The following is an 18,486-nucleotide window of genomic DNA, read 5'->3' on the forward strand; positions in this document are numbered from 1 at the left end:
GCACAAAAAGAAAAATACATTTTTCTGAAATGCAAAAAATGTTTTTTCATTCTGTCAAAGATGATTATTAATTTTTTGTTAAAAAAAATTTCTTAAATTTAAGAAAAATAATCAAAAATTAATTTTAAAATTCTAAAATTATTTTTCATTTCATGTCTTTCTTCTAGATAATTAAAATTCGCTTACTATCTACAAACTAAAGAGGATTAAATGAAAAAGAAAAAATGAAATTATCAAGATTATAGATAAATCTTATTTAAAAACAATAATTCTTCAATAGAAATATAAAAATTATTCTATATAAAAATTTATAATATTTCTTGTACAGTAAAAGTTTTACTGTAATATTCAAATATTTGCATTTTAAAGTTGCGCAACTCTCTGACCTTTATATTTGATAAATCTGTTCAAATTCGTCTTCACTGTCGACACAACTGAAGCGTTATCGCCAAGCTTCTGTTTCTGCTGTCGTATCTGCAAATAAAAACCAGTTTCTTATTTTCTTACATAATCGATATTCAATTTCCACTATATACATTTAATGATTTTGCAACATTATTCGCTGTATTTCTTTTCTTTTTTTTTTTTTTTTTGATTTGTGATTCATCGACTTTTTTTTACCACTTACCTTATTCTTTAAAATAGACATAAAAGACTTAAGTTTCTCGACTAAATTGATTTCTTTTGCTAAAGTGTCTGTTTCATCTTCAGCAAAAATATCCATTATGGCATCCAAAGATTCCGCAATCACCCAAACTTCATTTTCTTTTGTACATGTTTCCAAAAGGAAGACAGAAATGTGCTGAAATAATTAAAATTAATTCATCAGCAAATAAAAAAAACAAAATAATTTTATTAAATTCAATTTCGACGGTTGAGACAAAAAAATTTCTTTTTTTAAAGAATTTTGAACGCAAAAAAATACTGGATAAATAAAAGAGTACCTTGATTAATTCCAGTGATTGTGGATTTTGAACATTAAGTAAAATTAGAGCGAGATTTCCAAGAATCCTGAGTAAATTAGCCCTTACATTTGCATTCGAACATTGCCTCTCGCCATTACACATTGGCTGTAAATCGACAACACTTAATTGCTGAAATACATTTGCTTTTACTTCCGCTAATTTTTGTAAAGCTGCACGCATTGCTGATGTGGCCGATTCCAATAAATCAATATCATTTGGATCGGCATCAGTAAAAACTACTTTTCCAATTTCGCTCCACAATCTGAAAATTCAAAACATTTTCTAATTCACATTTTAATTTTTCAATTCAAATAATTATTTATTTTTATATTATTCATTTATATTTTTGAAATTTTCTAATAAAATCAAAGTAATTTATTTTTTTTATATTGAGAATTAACTACACAATAAAATATATTAATCACTTTGAAAAATAAAAAAAAAAACACGTATATTTTAAAATTTTCCATAACATTTTTTACAAATTTTTTTCTTTTAAATCCCGTAAATTCCAAAATTTTCAAGCTTTTTAATTCAAAATTGCTACGAGTTAGAAAAATTAAGAAAAAGTTAATAAAGAAAAAGCAAAAAGCAATATATTTCATTCAAAATCGTTTAAGACTATTTTTAGAAAAATATGATAATTAATAGAAATGATTTTCTATATTCATAAATTTTTTTTGCAATTATTTTTAAAAAAATTTCTATTTTTAAATTTGAATTTAAATTTTAAAGTTGAGTTACAAGGAGAAAAAAAATTATTTTAACAATTGAAAATATTTAATATTAAAAAAAGTTTATAAATAATTTCTTGATTAGTACAAAAGTAAGGTAAAAATTGATTTTTATAAATGACTTTGAATGAAACGTAATTAATTGTCCATTACTTTAATTAATTTTTTTTTTTTTTTCATTTTTAAATTTTAATTGCGCAAAAAAAATCTAATAAAAAGAAAACATACCTGTACAAATTATCAACACCGCCAAGAGTATCGACATCTAAACTCGAGAATAAATTATTCAAACAAAGAAAAGCACGACATCTCAACACACGAAGACGTTTTAATATAAAAATACCCTCGGGATTTAAATCAAAAGTTTTTATCACATTTTCATTGATTTTCTCCGTTTTGCTCCAAACTTTTTTAACTAAATCAGTACTTGCAATGACTTCAATCAATTCCACAGGAATATTTGAATAAGAATTAATTGATTTATCCTCCATTGGATCAATATCCATTTCCTCCTCATATTCATCGGAATCATCAAAATCAGATTCCTCATCGCTCTCCTGATCGTCTGTGCATAAATTCGCTAAAATCTCCAAGGCTTGCTGTTGAATCGATGCAATTTGATTGATTTCGCGAATATTTTTCCTCGAATTGCGAGTGAGATTTTTTTCATTTTTAAATGCTTTAGTCAACAATTCTGTTTGTTGTTGATAATCGAGAGTGAGTGTATCGGTGAGTATTGTAACAACTTTACTGGCAATTTTCAATGAATCAATTTCAGTGGTGAATGAATTATTTATATTCATTAATAATCCCGCTGCCAGAGTGCGCAGTGACATTGTATTAATGATATTTTCATTTTCAGGTTTCCAATCAAGATAATTAATGAGGGTGCTTTCTTGTTTTTTTAATTCTAAAATTGCCGTTGGATTGTCTTCGGATAATGTGAGCATACATTGAATTGCCACAATGCTCAATCTTATTCCATATGTTGACGTGTCAAGAAATTTAATTAAAATCGAAAGCAAATTCTCCTCATTCGAACGTTTAATGACACATTCATTTTTCTCGCCTAATGTCCACAGTAATGTTACAGCCTCGACAAAAATTTGCTTTTCCTGTTCGACTTTTTCCTTTTCTTTCGGGTCCGTACTTGGATGCCAATTTAAATAATGCTTGAAAAAAAAAATTAAATAATAGATTAATAAACGAAATTTATTTAATGTGCCTAACTTCAAATGAATAAAAAATTTATTTACATTTTTTAAATTTTTATTATAAAATATTGCTTTCTATATCAAAAAATAAATTAGTAAGTTATAGGCAAAAAAAAATATTTCCTTCATTTGAAACACATGTTTATATATATATATTAAATAAAAAGTATATTTAGTGAAAATAAAATTTGAAGATAATAGATTAAATTGCATATGAAATAAAAATATAATAATTAAAAATAATATTTATAGTCAATTTAAAATTAATTACATTTTTCAATAATGCTGTAAGTGGAGTCATAAGATCATCTTTTAAAAGACACGTGTAAGCTTCTTCACCGCCATTTTCTGCAATAATTCTTAATGTACTTGCAGCGGCTGCTCTCACTAATTTATTTTCATCAACTAAATAAGGTCCGACAATTTTTGCAATATTATCTTTGGCAATTTTAACAGCCATCGATTCTTCATAACTCATTGACTCCAATGTTTGAAGGCCAGACATTTTCTCCTCCATATCTGCAGAACTTAACTAAAATAAAAAAAAAAAAAAATCAATTTATAAATAAAAATTAGATACATTTTTCCTTCGTTAGGATAAATAGGGAAAAAAACATTCAACAAAAATAATAATAAAAAAAAATACACTTATTAAAATTATTAATTAAAAGATCTTTAAACTATTTAAATAATAATTATTGTTATTTAATAGTTTAATTTAATTATATATATTTAAAAATACATCTTTTTTTTATTATATAAAAATACAAAAGTTTTGAAAAAGAAAAATCTTACTTGCTCCATAACCCTAAGTAGAGCTTTTTCTTTAGTTTCCTCTGATACATCTTCTAATTCCTCGTCAAAATCTTTTTCACTAATTAATCCAGTTGGATTTTGTTTATGTTGTTTGTGTCGTTGACGTTTCTGTTTTCCCATTTTTTGAAAAATGTTCTTGTTATTCTATACAAAAACAAAAATTTAGCAGAAACACGTGCGCGTGAGCACTTTAAAATTTTTTAGGTTATGTACCAGGGTTGAATATATATATATATATACATATATACGTAAAAACATTTAAATTCGTTTGATCGTTACGTTAGATTACGTTTTCATGAATTAAAATCATCTCTGTATTACCAATGGTGGAAATAGGATAAACTGTCCAATTTCCACAAATCAGAACACATGTACATACTTTATTTCTAAATGTTGGCTCTGCTGATATAGGTAGAAATTCGCAATTTTTGTATAACTGTACGAAAAGTTTTGTTATATTGTTTGTGTTTTGACGATTTATATACACGGAGAAAAAAAAGGAGAACCGCTTAACCCGCCGGTAAAGCAGTTCTCTTTAACGAGAGTCAGCTGTTACGAGTACCACACGAGTACGCTTTTTGAGGAAAGCGGATTACATAGCTTTCCTGAAGGTGAAACGACAAAAGGTGAACGGTTACTCCTCAAAAGATAAACAGTTCTTCTTTCGCGGCGACACTGCTGCTCCCTGACGAGTGAGAACAGCTCACTTTTTTCTCCGTGTACAAAATAAACAAAAATTGAATTACTATGGTCGTTGCAGTTAATTATTTAGAATTGTTGTTGATACAAATTATATTCATTTTAAAATACCAGAAAACCATGGTTTTATGTCAAAAGCTAAAATTTAAAAATAGAGAAATGAATGTCATTGTCGTGAAAAGATAAATAATTCATTGTTATCAATTTATATTTTTGACATTTTTTTTTATAAAATCCAATGTAACTTTATAACCTATGTTGGTAATTATTGTTCATAAAATAAATTTAAAATAATTTAATTTTATAAATAAATTAAAATGTATAATATAATATTCTACGTAAATACTTCTTTTTCCTTCATCTATAATTACATACAGGGTGTTCCAAAAGTATGAAAACTTGCAAATATCTCGAAAAGTACGTATTTTCGTGAAAAATATCCAAAACAAAAGTTGTTCCCAAAAAAAATATCTACATTTTTGAAGCCAAAAAAATTGGTCCCGAAATCCAACAGTGAATAAAGAAGTGTCACGAAAATGCGTACTTTTTGAGATATTTGCAAGTTTCCATACTTTTGTAACACTCTGTATAATGAAGATGTTGTTATATAAAATTAACATTTGTTCCTTAAAGGGCTCATTAGCCTTAGGAACATTATTATTAATAATTAATAAATAAATAAACCTTTAATGGCATCCGGGAGAAAATAATGGTTTTGTAGATTTCTTCTCATTTGAAAAAAATAGAACATTTTAGATTGTAATTTTTTGGAAATAATAGAGGAAGGTTATCTGCCAGGGGCTCTTTTCGGAATTTTGCATAATCTTGATAAATAATTATTGAAAAAAATGTTTAAACATTGGCAAAAAGGGGTTTCGTAAATTTCTTCTCATCTTTAAAGGATAAAGTATTTCGAGTTGGCATTTGGAGAAATAATAGAGGAAGGGTCACTGAGTTCATCACTCTTCTCCATTTTTGCAATAATATTGTGAGGAAATTATTTTATTAAAGATTTAAAGTGGAGTAATTTGGGGTAAGTTAGTTAAAAATAAATAAAAATAAAAAAAACAAATAAAATTCAATTATTTTCCAAAATTTCGAGTCAAAATTAATTATTATCAAAATTTTCAATCAACAATCAACTAAAATTAAATTATTATCAAAAATTTCAATTCAAAATCTAAGAAAATTAAATTAAAAATTAAATAAAAAATTCATTATGCAGGAGAAGGGGAAGGGGGAAGTGGAAAACACATGCAGTCAGACTGGAAGGAGGGGTACAGTACGGCCGGTAGTGGGGGAACATACGGGGACGAAAATTTGCCGCTGATGAGCAGGTACACGGGGATGAGTTGGCGGCGAATCGTGAATCGCCCTTCTTAATCAGCTCGCCCTCATCTAATTAATCTGACAAATCCGAACAAGATATTTCAAGTTATTTACGAGTAATATCTCGCGCGGAAAAACACTTTTAGGTTAGGAATTTTTCCCGAATCCTGAAATTGTTCAAAAATTTCTAGAATGACACTTTATAATTATATAAAAATATGTCTTTTAAAAAGCTTTTAAATTTTTGTTTTTTTTTTATTCTAATCTTTCGAATTCTTAAAGAAATGATACAAAAAAATTTTAATTTAAATAAATTGAAAATTTTAAGCCAAATTTACTTGAAAATTATTTATTTAACTACAATTTTGATAATATCAAACCTGGAGAAAGTCTAGAACAATAAATTGCGTGTATAAATGCAGAATTGCGTATATATTGTAGAAATCCAACTCACAATTTTTAATTGATAAATACTCAATTGGTAAAGGACCCCGCACAAAATGTATTAAAAATCCCTTTTGGGTCAAATTGATTAAAACTTCAAGACAGTGATGTTCAAGTGATTCTAAACAAAAGCTCTCTGGGTCACAACCCCCCTTTCCGGGCTAGATTACCTGCTAGAAGTTTTTAAAGGTCAAAAGAAGTGAGTTACTTTTTGTAACCGTTATACCTGTAAAATATGCAATATTTTCCTTACTTCTTTGTAAAAACAAACTTTTAAGTTCTAAAAATAATACGGTACAGTACGGTACCATACCTTACCATACTGTACCGTATTGCACCGTACTTTATTGTACTATACCGTACCGAACTGTACCACACTGTACCGTACTTTATTGTACTGTACCGTACTGTACACAGAAAAAACCTAATCTCATTTTTGTTGCAACTCAAAATAAGTCAATGCTAAACGACATAGATAGTGGCGCCACCAACCTGGCTAATTCTTGTTGCACTTCAAAATGAGTAGCGTATGCTGCTCATTTTGAGACCAGGTTTTTTATGTGTACTGAACAGTATTACTTTTAGAACTTAAAAGTTTGTTTTTACTAAGAAGTAAGGAAAATATTGCATTTTACAGGTAGGGGAGACCGAGGAGGAAAGTAACAAAAATCAGTTTTTTTATGCTAGCATTAAAAATATTTGTCGGATAAATTTGGACATTCACCTTTTAAATAAAATTTGAATTAAACATTTATAATAAATTGACAGTTCACAGTATAACTTTTACGCAAGCTCTTCATCTGTTACTTTCCTCCTCACCCTCGAGGAGGAAAGTAACAAGCTCCTAGGAGAAAAGTAACAGTATAAAATTATGTAAAATTCTTTAGACTAATGACTATTATTAATTAGAAATATTTTTATTAGGAACACATAAAAGTTTAAGTACACTTTATACTTATTTGGCACATATTTGGGACATATTTAGCACATATTTCGAACATTTTATGAATTTAGCTAATTTTTTTTCTTAAAGATATTTTATGCTTACCTACACGGAGAGAAATCTGCTGCGATTTGCGCATGAGCAAGTCCAAAGGAATATAGCATGGACACTTCCAAGCAAAAACCATAAGATTCCATCTGAATATCAGGTGAGACTCATACAATAATACCTCGCTCACTTAGGATTTTTGCTTGAAAGCGTCTGTTACTATATTCCTAAGGACATGCTCATGCGTAAATCGCACCAGATTTCTCTCCGTGTAGATCACAGGTTTTTCTTAAATAAATCTCTGTTATTCGTAAAATTAAATACGATTTGCTTCAATCATTAGTTAAAACATGGACAATATCGACAACAGGAGAAAAGTAGCGTGTTACTTTCCTCCTCGGTCGCTTTTTTCTTGTATGTCAACAAAAAAGTTAAAACTACACAAATGTTAAATTGTTTGTTTAAGCACAACTTAAAGACAGATAATAAGGCTACAAAATAACGAACCATGTCTATCCGATAATTTGTTTAAAAGTTATAAGCTTTGTTACTTTCCTCCTCTGTTACTTTCCTCCTCGGTCTCCCCTATAACGGTTACAAAAAGTAACTCACTTCTTTTGACCTTTAAAAGCTTCTAACGGGTAATATAGCCCGGAAAGGGGGTTCGTGACTAACAGACCTTTTGCTTAGAATCACTTGAACATCACTGTCACGAAGTTTCAATCAATTTGACCCAAAAGGGATTTTTAATGTATATTTTGTGAGGGGTCCTTTGCATATATTTTAAAAAATATATACTTTAAAAATATATTACAGTTTTATGTTTCAAAATAAATATCTAAAAATGTATATTTCTGCAAACTAAAATAGTTACTCAATTAAAAATCATTTAAGACAATTTGATAAGATTTTGTTTACATCGCATTATATATTACATTTTTTACAATTTTTTAATGAGTCTAATATGTGTAATTAAAAATAAATTAAAGAAAGAACTTTGTAAATCTCAATTTATGGTTTCATTTCATTTTAGTCGTAAGTGGCTGAAGAAACGCTTCGTTTTTGAAAAGTTGAAATTAAAATTTTCAAGTTCTAAAAAAATGAAATTTTGTGATTTTATAAAATGTTTTTGTTTATGCACAAGTGTTTTCAAAGAAATATAATAAATTCATTGGAAATGAATATCAACATTAGTTTTGAATGAATTCGGACTAGAATATTCAAACAAGGATTTTAAATATTTTTGTCATCATTTAAATTGTAAGTACTTATATTATGAAAAAAAAATCTTTTACCATAAGTGCGATTCCAGGTGAGATTTTGACTTTTTCGGAGTAGGTTAACCGATTGCAATGAAACTTTGGAATTTTGTTATATATAGTAAGACTAATCTTTAACGTAAATTACAGCTTAAAATATTTGTTAGTTTACGAGATTTGCAATAATAACAAAAAATTTTAAACTGATATATCTTCCGTTCCAATAATCGGATTGGGGTCTACTTTTTTTTAAAATGTCAAGGAAAATGAGAGGAATAAATCTCTTTTAGAACAATTTTTTATAATTTTACAACTAAAAAAATTATTAAATAATAATTGAATAAATTTCACGCGACAATCTAAAATTCAATCACTTAAACGCTAAAATGATCTTTAATGTTCCAAAGGAATCCAATTGTAAATGCAAGTTTAACTTGGTTAATTTTAATAATTTACAAGTATATAAACAATTGCAATTGGTTAACCTACTCCGAAAAAGTCAAAATCTCACCTGGAATCGCACTATAAATAAATTTGAAAAAATTTCTTATGATGGTGGAATTTACAACGTTGATAATCATCAATTTTTAAAGAAAAATTTTATAAATTTTCATTTGAAATTTATTTTTGTTTATTGGATCAAAAATTTTATAATTTTCGGTCTGAATTTTTTTTTAATAATTATAAACATTGAGAACTTCACCATTATAAACTCTTAACAAAAAAAAAATGTATTTTTTTTATCAATAAAAATATTAAATTTCAGAAATTCTTTTTTACAGTTTCTATTTTTGAACTTTGGCAATCAACAAAATTTTTGAATCATTAAAATGCATGATCTAAGGAAGAATTTTATAATAATTTTGATTTTGCTATTAATAAAATATATCTCAGCAGAGACTAGTGGAAATTGTTCATATAATTCTAATAATAATTCCTTAATTATGCAAAATACAATAAATAATTCTTTATGTAAGGATAACTTTCAATTTTTAAGATTTGAAACTTTTGAATTAGAATATAGTAAACTGAAGAGATTCAAACATGGGATATTCCATAATTTGACACAATTAATAACCATGATTATTTCTAATAATGAACTAGTTGAGTTAGAAAGTGATGTATTCATTAATTTGACTTCATTAAAATGTCTCATTCTCACAAACAATAAATTAACAACATTGCCACAAAATATTTTTGAAAAAAATGTTCATCTCGAAAATATTAGTTTAACAGGAAATGATTTTAAATCATTGCCAATGAATTTATTTAAAAATAATAAAAATTTGAAATTTATTGAATTTGAAAATTTAACTCAACTGATAAATTTACCGAGTGGATTTTTTAGCAATTTACCGAATCTAATATACCTGAGAATAAATTGTTATAATATGAAATATCTTCCAGAGAATCTTTTTAGAGGTTCAATAAATTTAAATCATTTAGCAATATATAACAACGTTTTGCAATCATTGCCAGTCAAGATATTCCATGGCTTGAAAAATTTAGTGTATTTAAATTTAGCTGAAAATCATATCAAATATATACCTGATAAAATTTTCGACTCGTGTATAAATCTTCAGGAATTATATCTCAATAATAACATTATATTAAAAATATCAAGGTATGTTGTATGATTATTAATTTTTAAAATAAATAAGAATTATTTTATTTATGAAATTGTTTTAGAAACATAAGCTATAATAACTGTGTTTTTACAGGTTCACATTTAATGCTCTTCATTCTCTACAAAAATTATATATTCAACATAATAAACTAACCACTATTAATGAAGAAGCATTCGCACCTCTGAAAAGTATTACCTACATTAATCTCTCTCATAATAATATTACAAATTTTTCAAAAACAAACATCACAAATAAAAACACAACTGTATATAACAGCTATAGAAATCTAGAAGAATTGGATCTTTCGTGCAACAAAATATCAAAGATACCTGATTTTTGGATTCAAATCCTTCAATTGAAACATTTAAATGTCTCTAACAATGTCCTTCATTCATTAACGGTATGTTAGGCATAATTATTTATTCATTACATCTGTTGATTAGGGTCAGTTGGGGTAAATGGGGACAAGAGGTTTTGGAGCTTAATTTACAGTTTTAAAATGAAGTTCAACGTCAATATTTTAACTTCAGATCTGCTGACAATTGTCAGCAAGATAAAAAAAGTTATCGCTCAATGCATAAAAACTTGAAAATCAAAGTCAAACTGTTTCAGAATTTTGTCTCGCATTTCAAAGAAAACAGACTTAAAAATCATACCAAATTTTTTTCTTATTCCTTATGACTCCCTTAACAGAAATTCACTTGGACTTTTGATTTTTGTTAATTTGGTTAATAATGACAAGCTGAGTTACCTTACCCTACCTTACCCTGAGTTTTCAATTTTTTGGGGTAAATGGGGACAGCTTGTCATTATTAACCAGATTAACAAAAATCAAAAATCCAAGTGAATTTCTGTTAAGGGAGTCATAAGGAATAAGAAAAAAATTTGGTATGATTTTTAAGTCTGTTTTTTTCAAATGCAAAACAAAATACTGAAATAAAAAAAAAAAATTTTCTTAAAACTTTCTTAGAAACTATGCTGTCCCCATTTACCCCAAATTTTATGAAATTTTTTATAAATTTTGGGGTAAATGGGGACAGTCAGTTTCATGCGTTTAAAGCTTATCTAAATTTTTTTCTGCTCCATAAAATTAATCCTGGGAATTTAAATAACAACTTAAAAAAAATAAACCCGCAAATATTACCTTTTAAAGGAAGAAACTTACGTAATTTGTGAAAAATAGCGATTTTGTCCCCATTTACCCTAACTGATCCTATTCATTTTTATGATTCATCATTTTATAATTGAATTTATTTTTCGTCTTTTGTCTTTGCAGACAACTGAATTAGGGCAAAATCACGATTTCATTCTCGATGTATCCCATAACAATATAACGAGAATTCATTTCAATAGTTGTGCTACTTGTTTCTCCACAGATACAATAAACAATATTACATTACTCCTAAATGACAATCCTATTGAATGTGATGACATTTTAAATGATCTTTTAAAATATTTAGACGGTTCAATGAGAAAAGATCCGGAAGATAAATTGTTTATTGAAATTGATCCAATGAAATGTTCAATTTCAAGGGAGTTCGATGGAATTCTATCGTCTAATATAAATTCGACAGATTACGAAAGTAGTCCATCAAAAGAGGAAATTATCAATTATGAAATGTGTCCAAAGGCGTGTGATATACGAAAAAGACATTCTAATCGAAAATTCATTATTGATTGTTCATACAGGAATCTTACTCAATTTCCAGAAACATTTTGCTACTCGAGTGAAGAGAATTATAATCATGAACTTAATCTCACGGGAAATTTCATTAAGGATATGCCAAATTTTTTTCCAATTGGTTTTGAAAATATTGTCATTCTCGATCTATCTCATAATGAATTTTCAACAATTTCTAAAACAATATTAAAAAAAAATATTTTCAAGGTATGTTATTTTTCTATGGATCTACTATTATATTAAATTTTATTTCATTAGGAAAATAATTACTACATTTTTAGCTTTAAATTTTTTTTTTTTTAAACTGTTAATTGCAAAAATTTTTGTTACACAAATAATAATAATAATATGTACATAGAAAGTTATTTCTTCTTCTAAATCGTTGATAATATTTAATCGACATGAATATAAAATAAAGAAATTTTGAATGAAAATCTCACGTGGAATAAAACTGTATTAATGATATTCAAAATTCTAAAGCAAGAAGAAAATTTATTAGAATCTTAATAAACGAAGGATATTTTAAGTTAAATAAATTTCACCTTTAAAATATCATTCATAGATTAAAGAAAAAATGAATTTTAAAAATTAAATTAAAAATAAATTCATAAAAAAATTAAAAAATCTGCAATTTTGAAAATTTGACAATTTTCATGACTTTTAATTTTTGAATGCTCATAACTTCCTTAAAAATGCAGTAATTTTGAAAGTTTGTTTTCAAAATGTGTGTTTTTAAACGTTCTTTTAAAAAAAAATCAAAAATTTTTTTTAAATGATGTTACTCTCTAAATCTGAATCAGTAAAAATGTTTATTAATTTAAATTAGTGACTCACTTTTTGCTTCAGAATTAGTTAAATTTTACTAATTGAGTCATTCCATTATATTTCGAACAATGTCGTTGCCGACTAATTTTTAAAAATTATGATACTTTGCAGGGATGATCTTGAAGTTATAAAGATCACGAAATGAAAAGATTTTTACTAAAATTTTTATTATTTACTTTAAAATATGCATTTAAAGTGTACGAGGTGCTGAAAATTGACATTTTTTCAGATAGCAGAAAATATTCGAAAAAACCTATAATTTACCATAAAAGTGTGAAAATTATTATTGCAATTTATTAAGAATGACTAAATTTACTTTTATAAATTGATTTAAGCATTTAAAGATATGAAATAATAGGAAAAACATGATTTTCAATTTCATCTTAAAAATAACCTAATTTTGCTATTTTTATCGATTAATTATGAGAAAGGGTAAATATTAAATTAAAAAAAAACTTACCAAATATCAAGTCATTGCTATTAACTTTCAGATTTTCTTTGTACTTTTTAATTTTTCTCCTTTATTTATATAAAAATTTTGAAAAAGAAAATTGCCACTTTGCTAATTTTTGCGATTTTTGAAACTGAATAACTTGTTTACAGTAAAACGGAAAAATCTGGGATTTCGGGAGTATTTAAATATACACTAAATAAACATACTCCAAAAGTCTTGCGTTGGTTTTTGAGCTATTTTGTAAGATAAAGCGGATCGAAATTTCATTACTTTTGAGGCTATATTGACAATAATTTGTTCTTAACTTGAAGTTGGCTCGCAAGTGTCGTGTCTTGTAATAAATTCATATTTGTTTATATTAAATGACAACACTTGCGAGCCAACTTCAAGTTAAGAACAAATTATTGTCAATATAGCCTCAAAAGTAATGAAATTTCGATCCGCTTTATCTTACAAAATAGCTCAAAAACCAACGCAAGACTTTTGGAGTATGTTTATTTAGTGTATATTTAAATACTCCCGAAATCCCAGATTTTTCCGTTTTACTGTAAACAAGTTATTCAGTTTCAAAAATCGCAAAAATTAGCAAAGTGGCAATTTTCTTTTTCAAAATTTTTATATAAATAAAGGAGAAAAATTAAAAAGTACAAAGAAAATCTGAAAGTTAATAGCAATGACTTGATATTTGGTAAGTTTTTTTTTAATTTAATATTTACCCTTTCTCATAATTAATCGATAAAAATAGCAAAATTAGGTTATTTTTAAGATGAAATTGAAAATCATGTTTTTCCTATTATTTCATATCTTTAAATGCTTAAATCAATTTATAAAAGTAAATTTAGTCATTCTTAATAAATTGCAATAATAATTTTCACACTTTTATGGTAAATTATAGGTTTTTTCGAATATTTTCTGCTATCTGAAAAAATGTCAATTTTCAGCACCTCGTACACTTTAAATGCATATTTTAAAGTAAATAATAAAAATTTTAGTAAAAATCTTTTCATTTCGTGATCTTTATAACTTCAAGATCATCCCTGCAAAGTATCATAATTTTTAAAAATTAGTCGGCAACGACATTGTTCGAAATATAATGGAATGACTCAATTAGTAAAATTTAACTAATTCTGAAGCAAAAAGTGAGTCACTAATTTAAATTAATAAACATTTTTACTGATTCAGATTTAGAGAGTACTATCAAATTTTTGAGTTTTAATGATAAAAAGTCATTTATTTCATTTGATGTAATGATAAATTTTTTTCAAGATTTTTTCAAAAAAACTACTTTTTACGAAACTTTTTAGCTTAGCCCGATAATGGGCAAACAATTTTTACAATATTTTCGGAATTTTTCAAAAATTTAAAAATTTTTTAAAAATATTTTTGGTTTTTTTTATACTACGTACTTTTATGCGTATTTTGATGCGCTGATTACGAAAATCATATTGACAATACCCAAAAATTTGATTTTTATGGCGAAAACCATCAAATGAGTCCCAAAATTTATGGTTTTTTTCGTTTATTGGCTAAAATATGAAAAATTAAAATCAAACTTTCAGACAAAAGTTATAGATCTGAATAAAATACATTTTTTATATCTCATGCATTTTTTTTAATTTTTGCATATTTTACCCAATAAACGAAAATTGCCACTATGATTTTCGTAATCAGCGCATCAAAATACATAAAAGTAAGTAGAATAAAAAAAACCAAAAATATTTTTAAAAAATTCAAAATTTTTTGAAAAATTCCGAAAATATTGTAAAAATTGTTTGTCCATTATCGGGCTAAGCTTAAAAGTTTCGTAAAAAGGAGTAGTTTTTTTGAAAAAAATCGATCCATACGTCAAATGAGAAAAATGACTTTTTATCATTAAAACTCAAAAATTTGACAGTAATATCGTTCAAGGGTATGTAGGCAAAGGAGGTTTTTTAGTGGTTTGAAACTTTATCTGAAATAAAAAATGATTTCGGGTTAAAATTTTGGAAAAATGATTTTGTTTCATACAAGGAATCTCGCTGTTCTACTCATTCAATATAACTTAACGCAAAAATAATAAAAATAAAGCAATAAATAGTAAAATAATGTATTTAATCGTAGTTCATTCAGCGGCCACTCGCTCGAATTGGCGCTGTTTACTGGAGCACTGACACACTCAAGCAACGTCTGTGTATGCGCCACCATGTTACTTTTCATTTTCGTTTAAAAATTTCACTTTTTAAACATCATTTTTTAATAATTTAACTAAAAATTATGTATTTTTTTGGAGAACAGCGAGATTCTTTGTATCCTAATCTATCATCCTTCAAAATTTTAGACGAAAATTTTTTTTCATTTTAGAGTGAAATGTATACTACCAAAACACATTTTCCCATACTAGGTCACGTGGGAGGTTCCCACATACCCTTAAAAAAAATTTTCGATTTTTTTTTTAAAAGTACGCTTAAAAACACACATTTTGAAAAAAGACTTTTAAAATTGATTCATTTTTAAGGAAGTTATGAGCATTCAAAAATTAAAAGTCATGAAAATTCTCCAATTTTCAAAATTCTATAACTCGAAAACGGCTTGCTAAAAAAATTTGAAAAAATTCATGGATGGTGGTCTTCTAATTTTTTTTTTTTTTTGAAACTGAGAGAAATAATAGTCTTAGGTAAGATAGTTCAAACAAAAAAAGAATTATGAAAAATAAACTTTGGAAACTGATAGTCTTACTCATATATATTTAATTAAATTTACAGATAAAATAATTTTAACTTTTTGCAGATATTGAAATTAAATAACAATCAGCTCACAACACTATCAATGGAAATAAAACAAATGATTTATTTGAGTGTTGATAAAATAGAACTTAGTAACAATCCATGGCATTGCAATTGTCATTTATTTGAACTTGTTAAACAACAACACGTAGAGGATATAGACAATCTAAATTGTAACAATTCCAATATAAAAATTAAGATGCTTTCCTATAATGAATTGTGTCCAATGGAAAAGAATGTATTTATCACACTTGTCGGCATATGTGTCGGCATCATAGGATTGTCACTTGGTGCTTTTATAATATTTTATCAACGTTCACAAAATAAAATCAAAATTTGGCTCTATACTCATAATATTTGTTTGTGTTTTATCACTGAGGAAAAATTAGACAAAGATAAAATTTACGACGCCTTTATCAGTTATTCCCACAAGGACGAGGAATTTGTCGTTAATGAACTTATCATGAATCTTGAAAGAGAACCGCAATCATTTAAGCTTTGTATTCATTTTAGAGATTGGCTAGCTGGCGAATGGATTCCTACTCAAATTGTAAAATCAATTAAGGAATCGAGAAGGACTATTGTTGTTGTCTCGTCGAATTTTATTGAAAGTGAATGGGGTAAAATGGAATTGCGAGCTGCTTATCAAGAAGCTTACAATGATGGTATTGCAAGAATTATTGTTGTATTGTACGGTGATATTGGACCAATTGATAATTTAGAACCAGATTTAAAATCATATTTAAAAATGAACACCTACGTCCAGTGGGGTGATCCCTGGTTTTGGGATAAACTTCGCTATGCACTACCTCACAAATCCAATTTTGAATCTAAAAAATTAGACACAAAGAATTACAGACCACATCCAGTTGCTCAGCTCGATTTTAACAAAATCGAGAAGACATCGTATTCTAATATGATCACGTTGCCGTTGGACGATCACGAAAAGAACTCGCTAAATAAAAATAATAATGAACGAATAACTGAAGAAGCTTAAGAGTGTCCAATTGTCTCTGAAATTCTTTGGCATTTAATAATCGCTTTATAAAAACTGCACTGAACGTGAAAATGATAAACATTGATTTTAAAATACTTTTTTTCTCGTAACGCGGACACTTTTTACAATAATCGTCCAAAACACCAAGGATCTTTATATCTTATAAATTTCTTAATTCCGAAAGATTGTGCAAATCTATACAAAAACGCGATTGTAAAAAGAAAAGTAATATAATGACAGCTTTATTACGTCCTGCAGCCGTTAGGTGTCAGAAGCATGCAGGGAGCACATTGTCGCAGCTGTCATTATATTATTTTCCAACTTTTCGTTTTTCAATCGCCTTTTATGTATGTATTTGCACAATCTTTCGGATTTAAGAAATTTATTAGATAAGAATCCTTGCTGTTCTGGACAAATTTGTAAATAATAATTAAATGCCAAAGAATTTCAGACACACCGTTCGACACTCTTAACCCTTAAAGTACACACTGAGTACAAATCGTCCATGTGTTTTTTTAAATTGGGGTCCTTTAAAAACATGTTATTGTTCAATTTTAAATATTAAAAAAAAAATAATTTTATATCAATGAAACTATATTTTTCGTATTCATCAGAAGATTTCTTATCGCGATAAAAAAAAATCGATTGCAAATTATTGCGGGGTACAAATTGCCCTTGTGTGTATCGAACGTAAGTTTTACAAGTGTGTATTTCAAGGGTTAATGTTTAATGTTTACTTTAAGCATAACACTTATAACATAATACAGACTTAAGGGCAAGTCCAACATGTGAAATCTAAACAAACATGAAATGTAAAGAAACCATGCACATTTTTTCGCACTTCTCATTTGAATAAAAAATAAAAATTTGTCGTTTTTTTTGTGAAAATGGTAAATTAATGTATTAAACTTGGCAACTATACTTTACTGAACTAATTATGTTCGAGTATATCTGAGACACGGATGTTGAGGACTTAGGTGGGAGAAAGTGAGAGAAGGGGTAAAATTTCAGAATTTTACCCTTTCCAAGATGTGTCCGTCCAATGGCTCCACTCTTTCTCCCACCTAGGTGCTCAACGTCCGTGCCTCAGATATACTCAAATGGTTTTTTTTTTCGAAACCTTGAAAAAATTGCTAATTCAGTGTACTTTTCATTTTATTATAATTGTACTTTTTTTTCATATAATCAGTTAAATAAAGTATAGTTACCAAGTTTAATACTATAATTTACCATTTTCATAAAGAAAATGACAAATTTTTATTTTCTACACAAATGATAAGTGCGAAAAAAATGTGCATGATTTCTTTACATTTCATGTTCGTTTACATTTCACTTGTTGAACTTGCCAACATTTAAAAAAAAAAAAATTTTTTTTTTAAATTAATTTATGATGTGAGAGCATATTTTTATAATGTAAATCAATTAAAAATGTTTTTTTTATATTCTTTTTTTTACCAAAGATTTTACCAAGATTTCTTGTTATTTATTTGTTTTAATGATCTATTATAATCTGTTACTTTCGATCTCTAATTATATTTTATCACTATCAAATATCTAAAATTTTCCATTTTATACTTATCATCCATCCTAGAAAATTATTTTCTAACTTATTATTATAAAATTTATACAAATTCGACAATAGAATTCAAGATAAGCGAAGCTAATGGTAATGATGATAATTAGCCTTT

The 18,486-nt window shown here is 26.8% G+C and overlaps 3 protein-coding genes across 3 annotated transcripts in view; 1 reads left to right on the forward strand and 2 right to left on the reverse strand.

Annotated features, from left to right (window-relative positions):
* The window catches only part of LOC127289356 (28S ribosomal protein S31, mitochondrial), a 271,935-nt gene that overhangs the window by 32,427 nt on the left and 221,022 nt on the right, over positions 1–18,486 (reverse strand). The gene's annotated exons all lie outside the window — the stretch shown is intronic.
* On the reverse strand, positions 231–3,953 carry LOC127289351 (HEAT repeat-containing protein 3). The gene is made up of 6 exons (XM_051317229.1): positions 3,709–3,953; positions 3,185–3,445; positions 1,928–2,871; positions 945–1,227; positions 629–802; positions 231–474 (listed from the first exon to the last, which is right to left on the reverse strand). Exons 1-6 carry the CDS (start codon positions 3,847–3,849, stop codon positions 364–366), a joined length of 1,914 nt encoding a protein of 637 aa, XP_051173186.1. The 5' UTR covers positions 3,850–3,953; the 3' UTR covers positions 231–363.
* LOC127289422 (protein toll-like) lies at positions 9,531–17,708 on the forward strand. The gene is made up of 3 exons (XM_051317354.1): positions 9,531–9,665; positions 11,356–11,895; positions 15,806–17,708. The coding sequence occupies exons 1-3, from the start codon at positions 9,531–9,533 to the stop codon at positions 16,796–16,798; spliced, it is 1,668 nt and encodes a 555-aa protein (XP_051173311.1). The 3' UTR covers positions 16,799–17,708.

The sequence above is a fragment of the Leptopilina boulardi genome, unplaced genomic scaffold (assembly GCF_019393585.1).
Source record: "Leptopilina boulardi isolate dan_hultmark-lab unplaced genomic scaffold, ZJU_Lbou_2.1 LbouV2_408, whole genome shotgun sequence".
In the NCBI taxonomy this organism is placed as follows: domain Eukaryota; kingdom Metazoa; phylum Arthropoda; class Insecta; order Hymenoptera; family Figitidae; genus Leptopilina; species Leptopilina boulardi.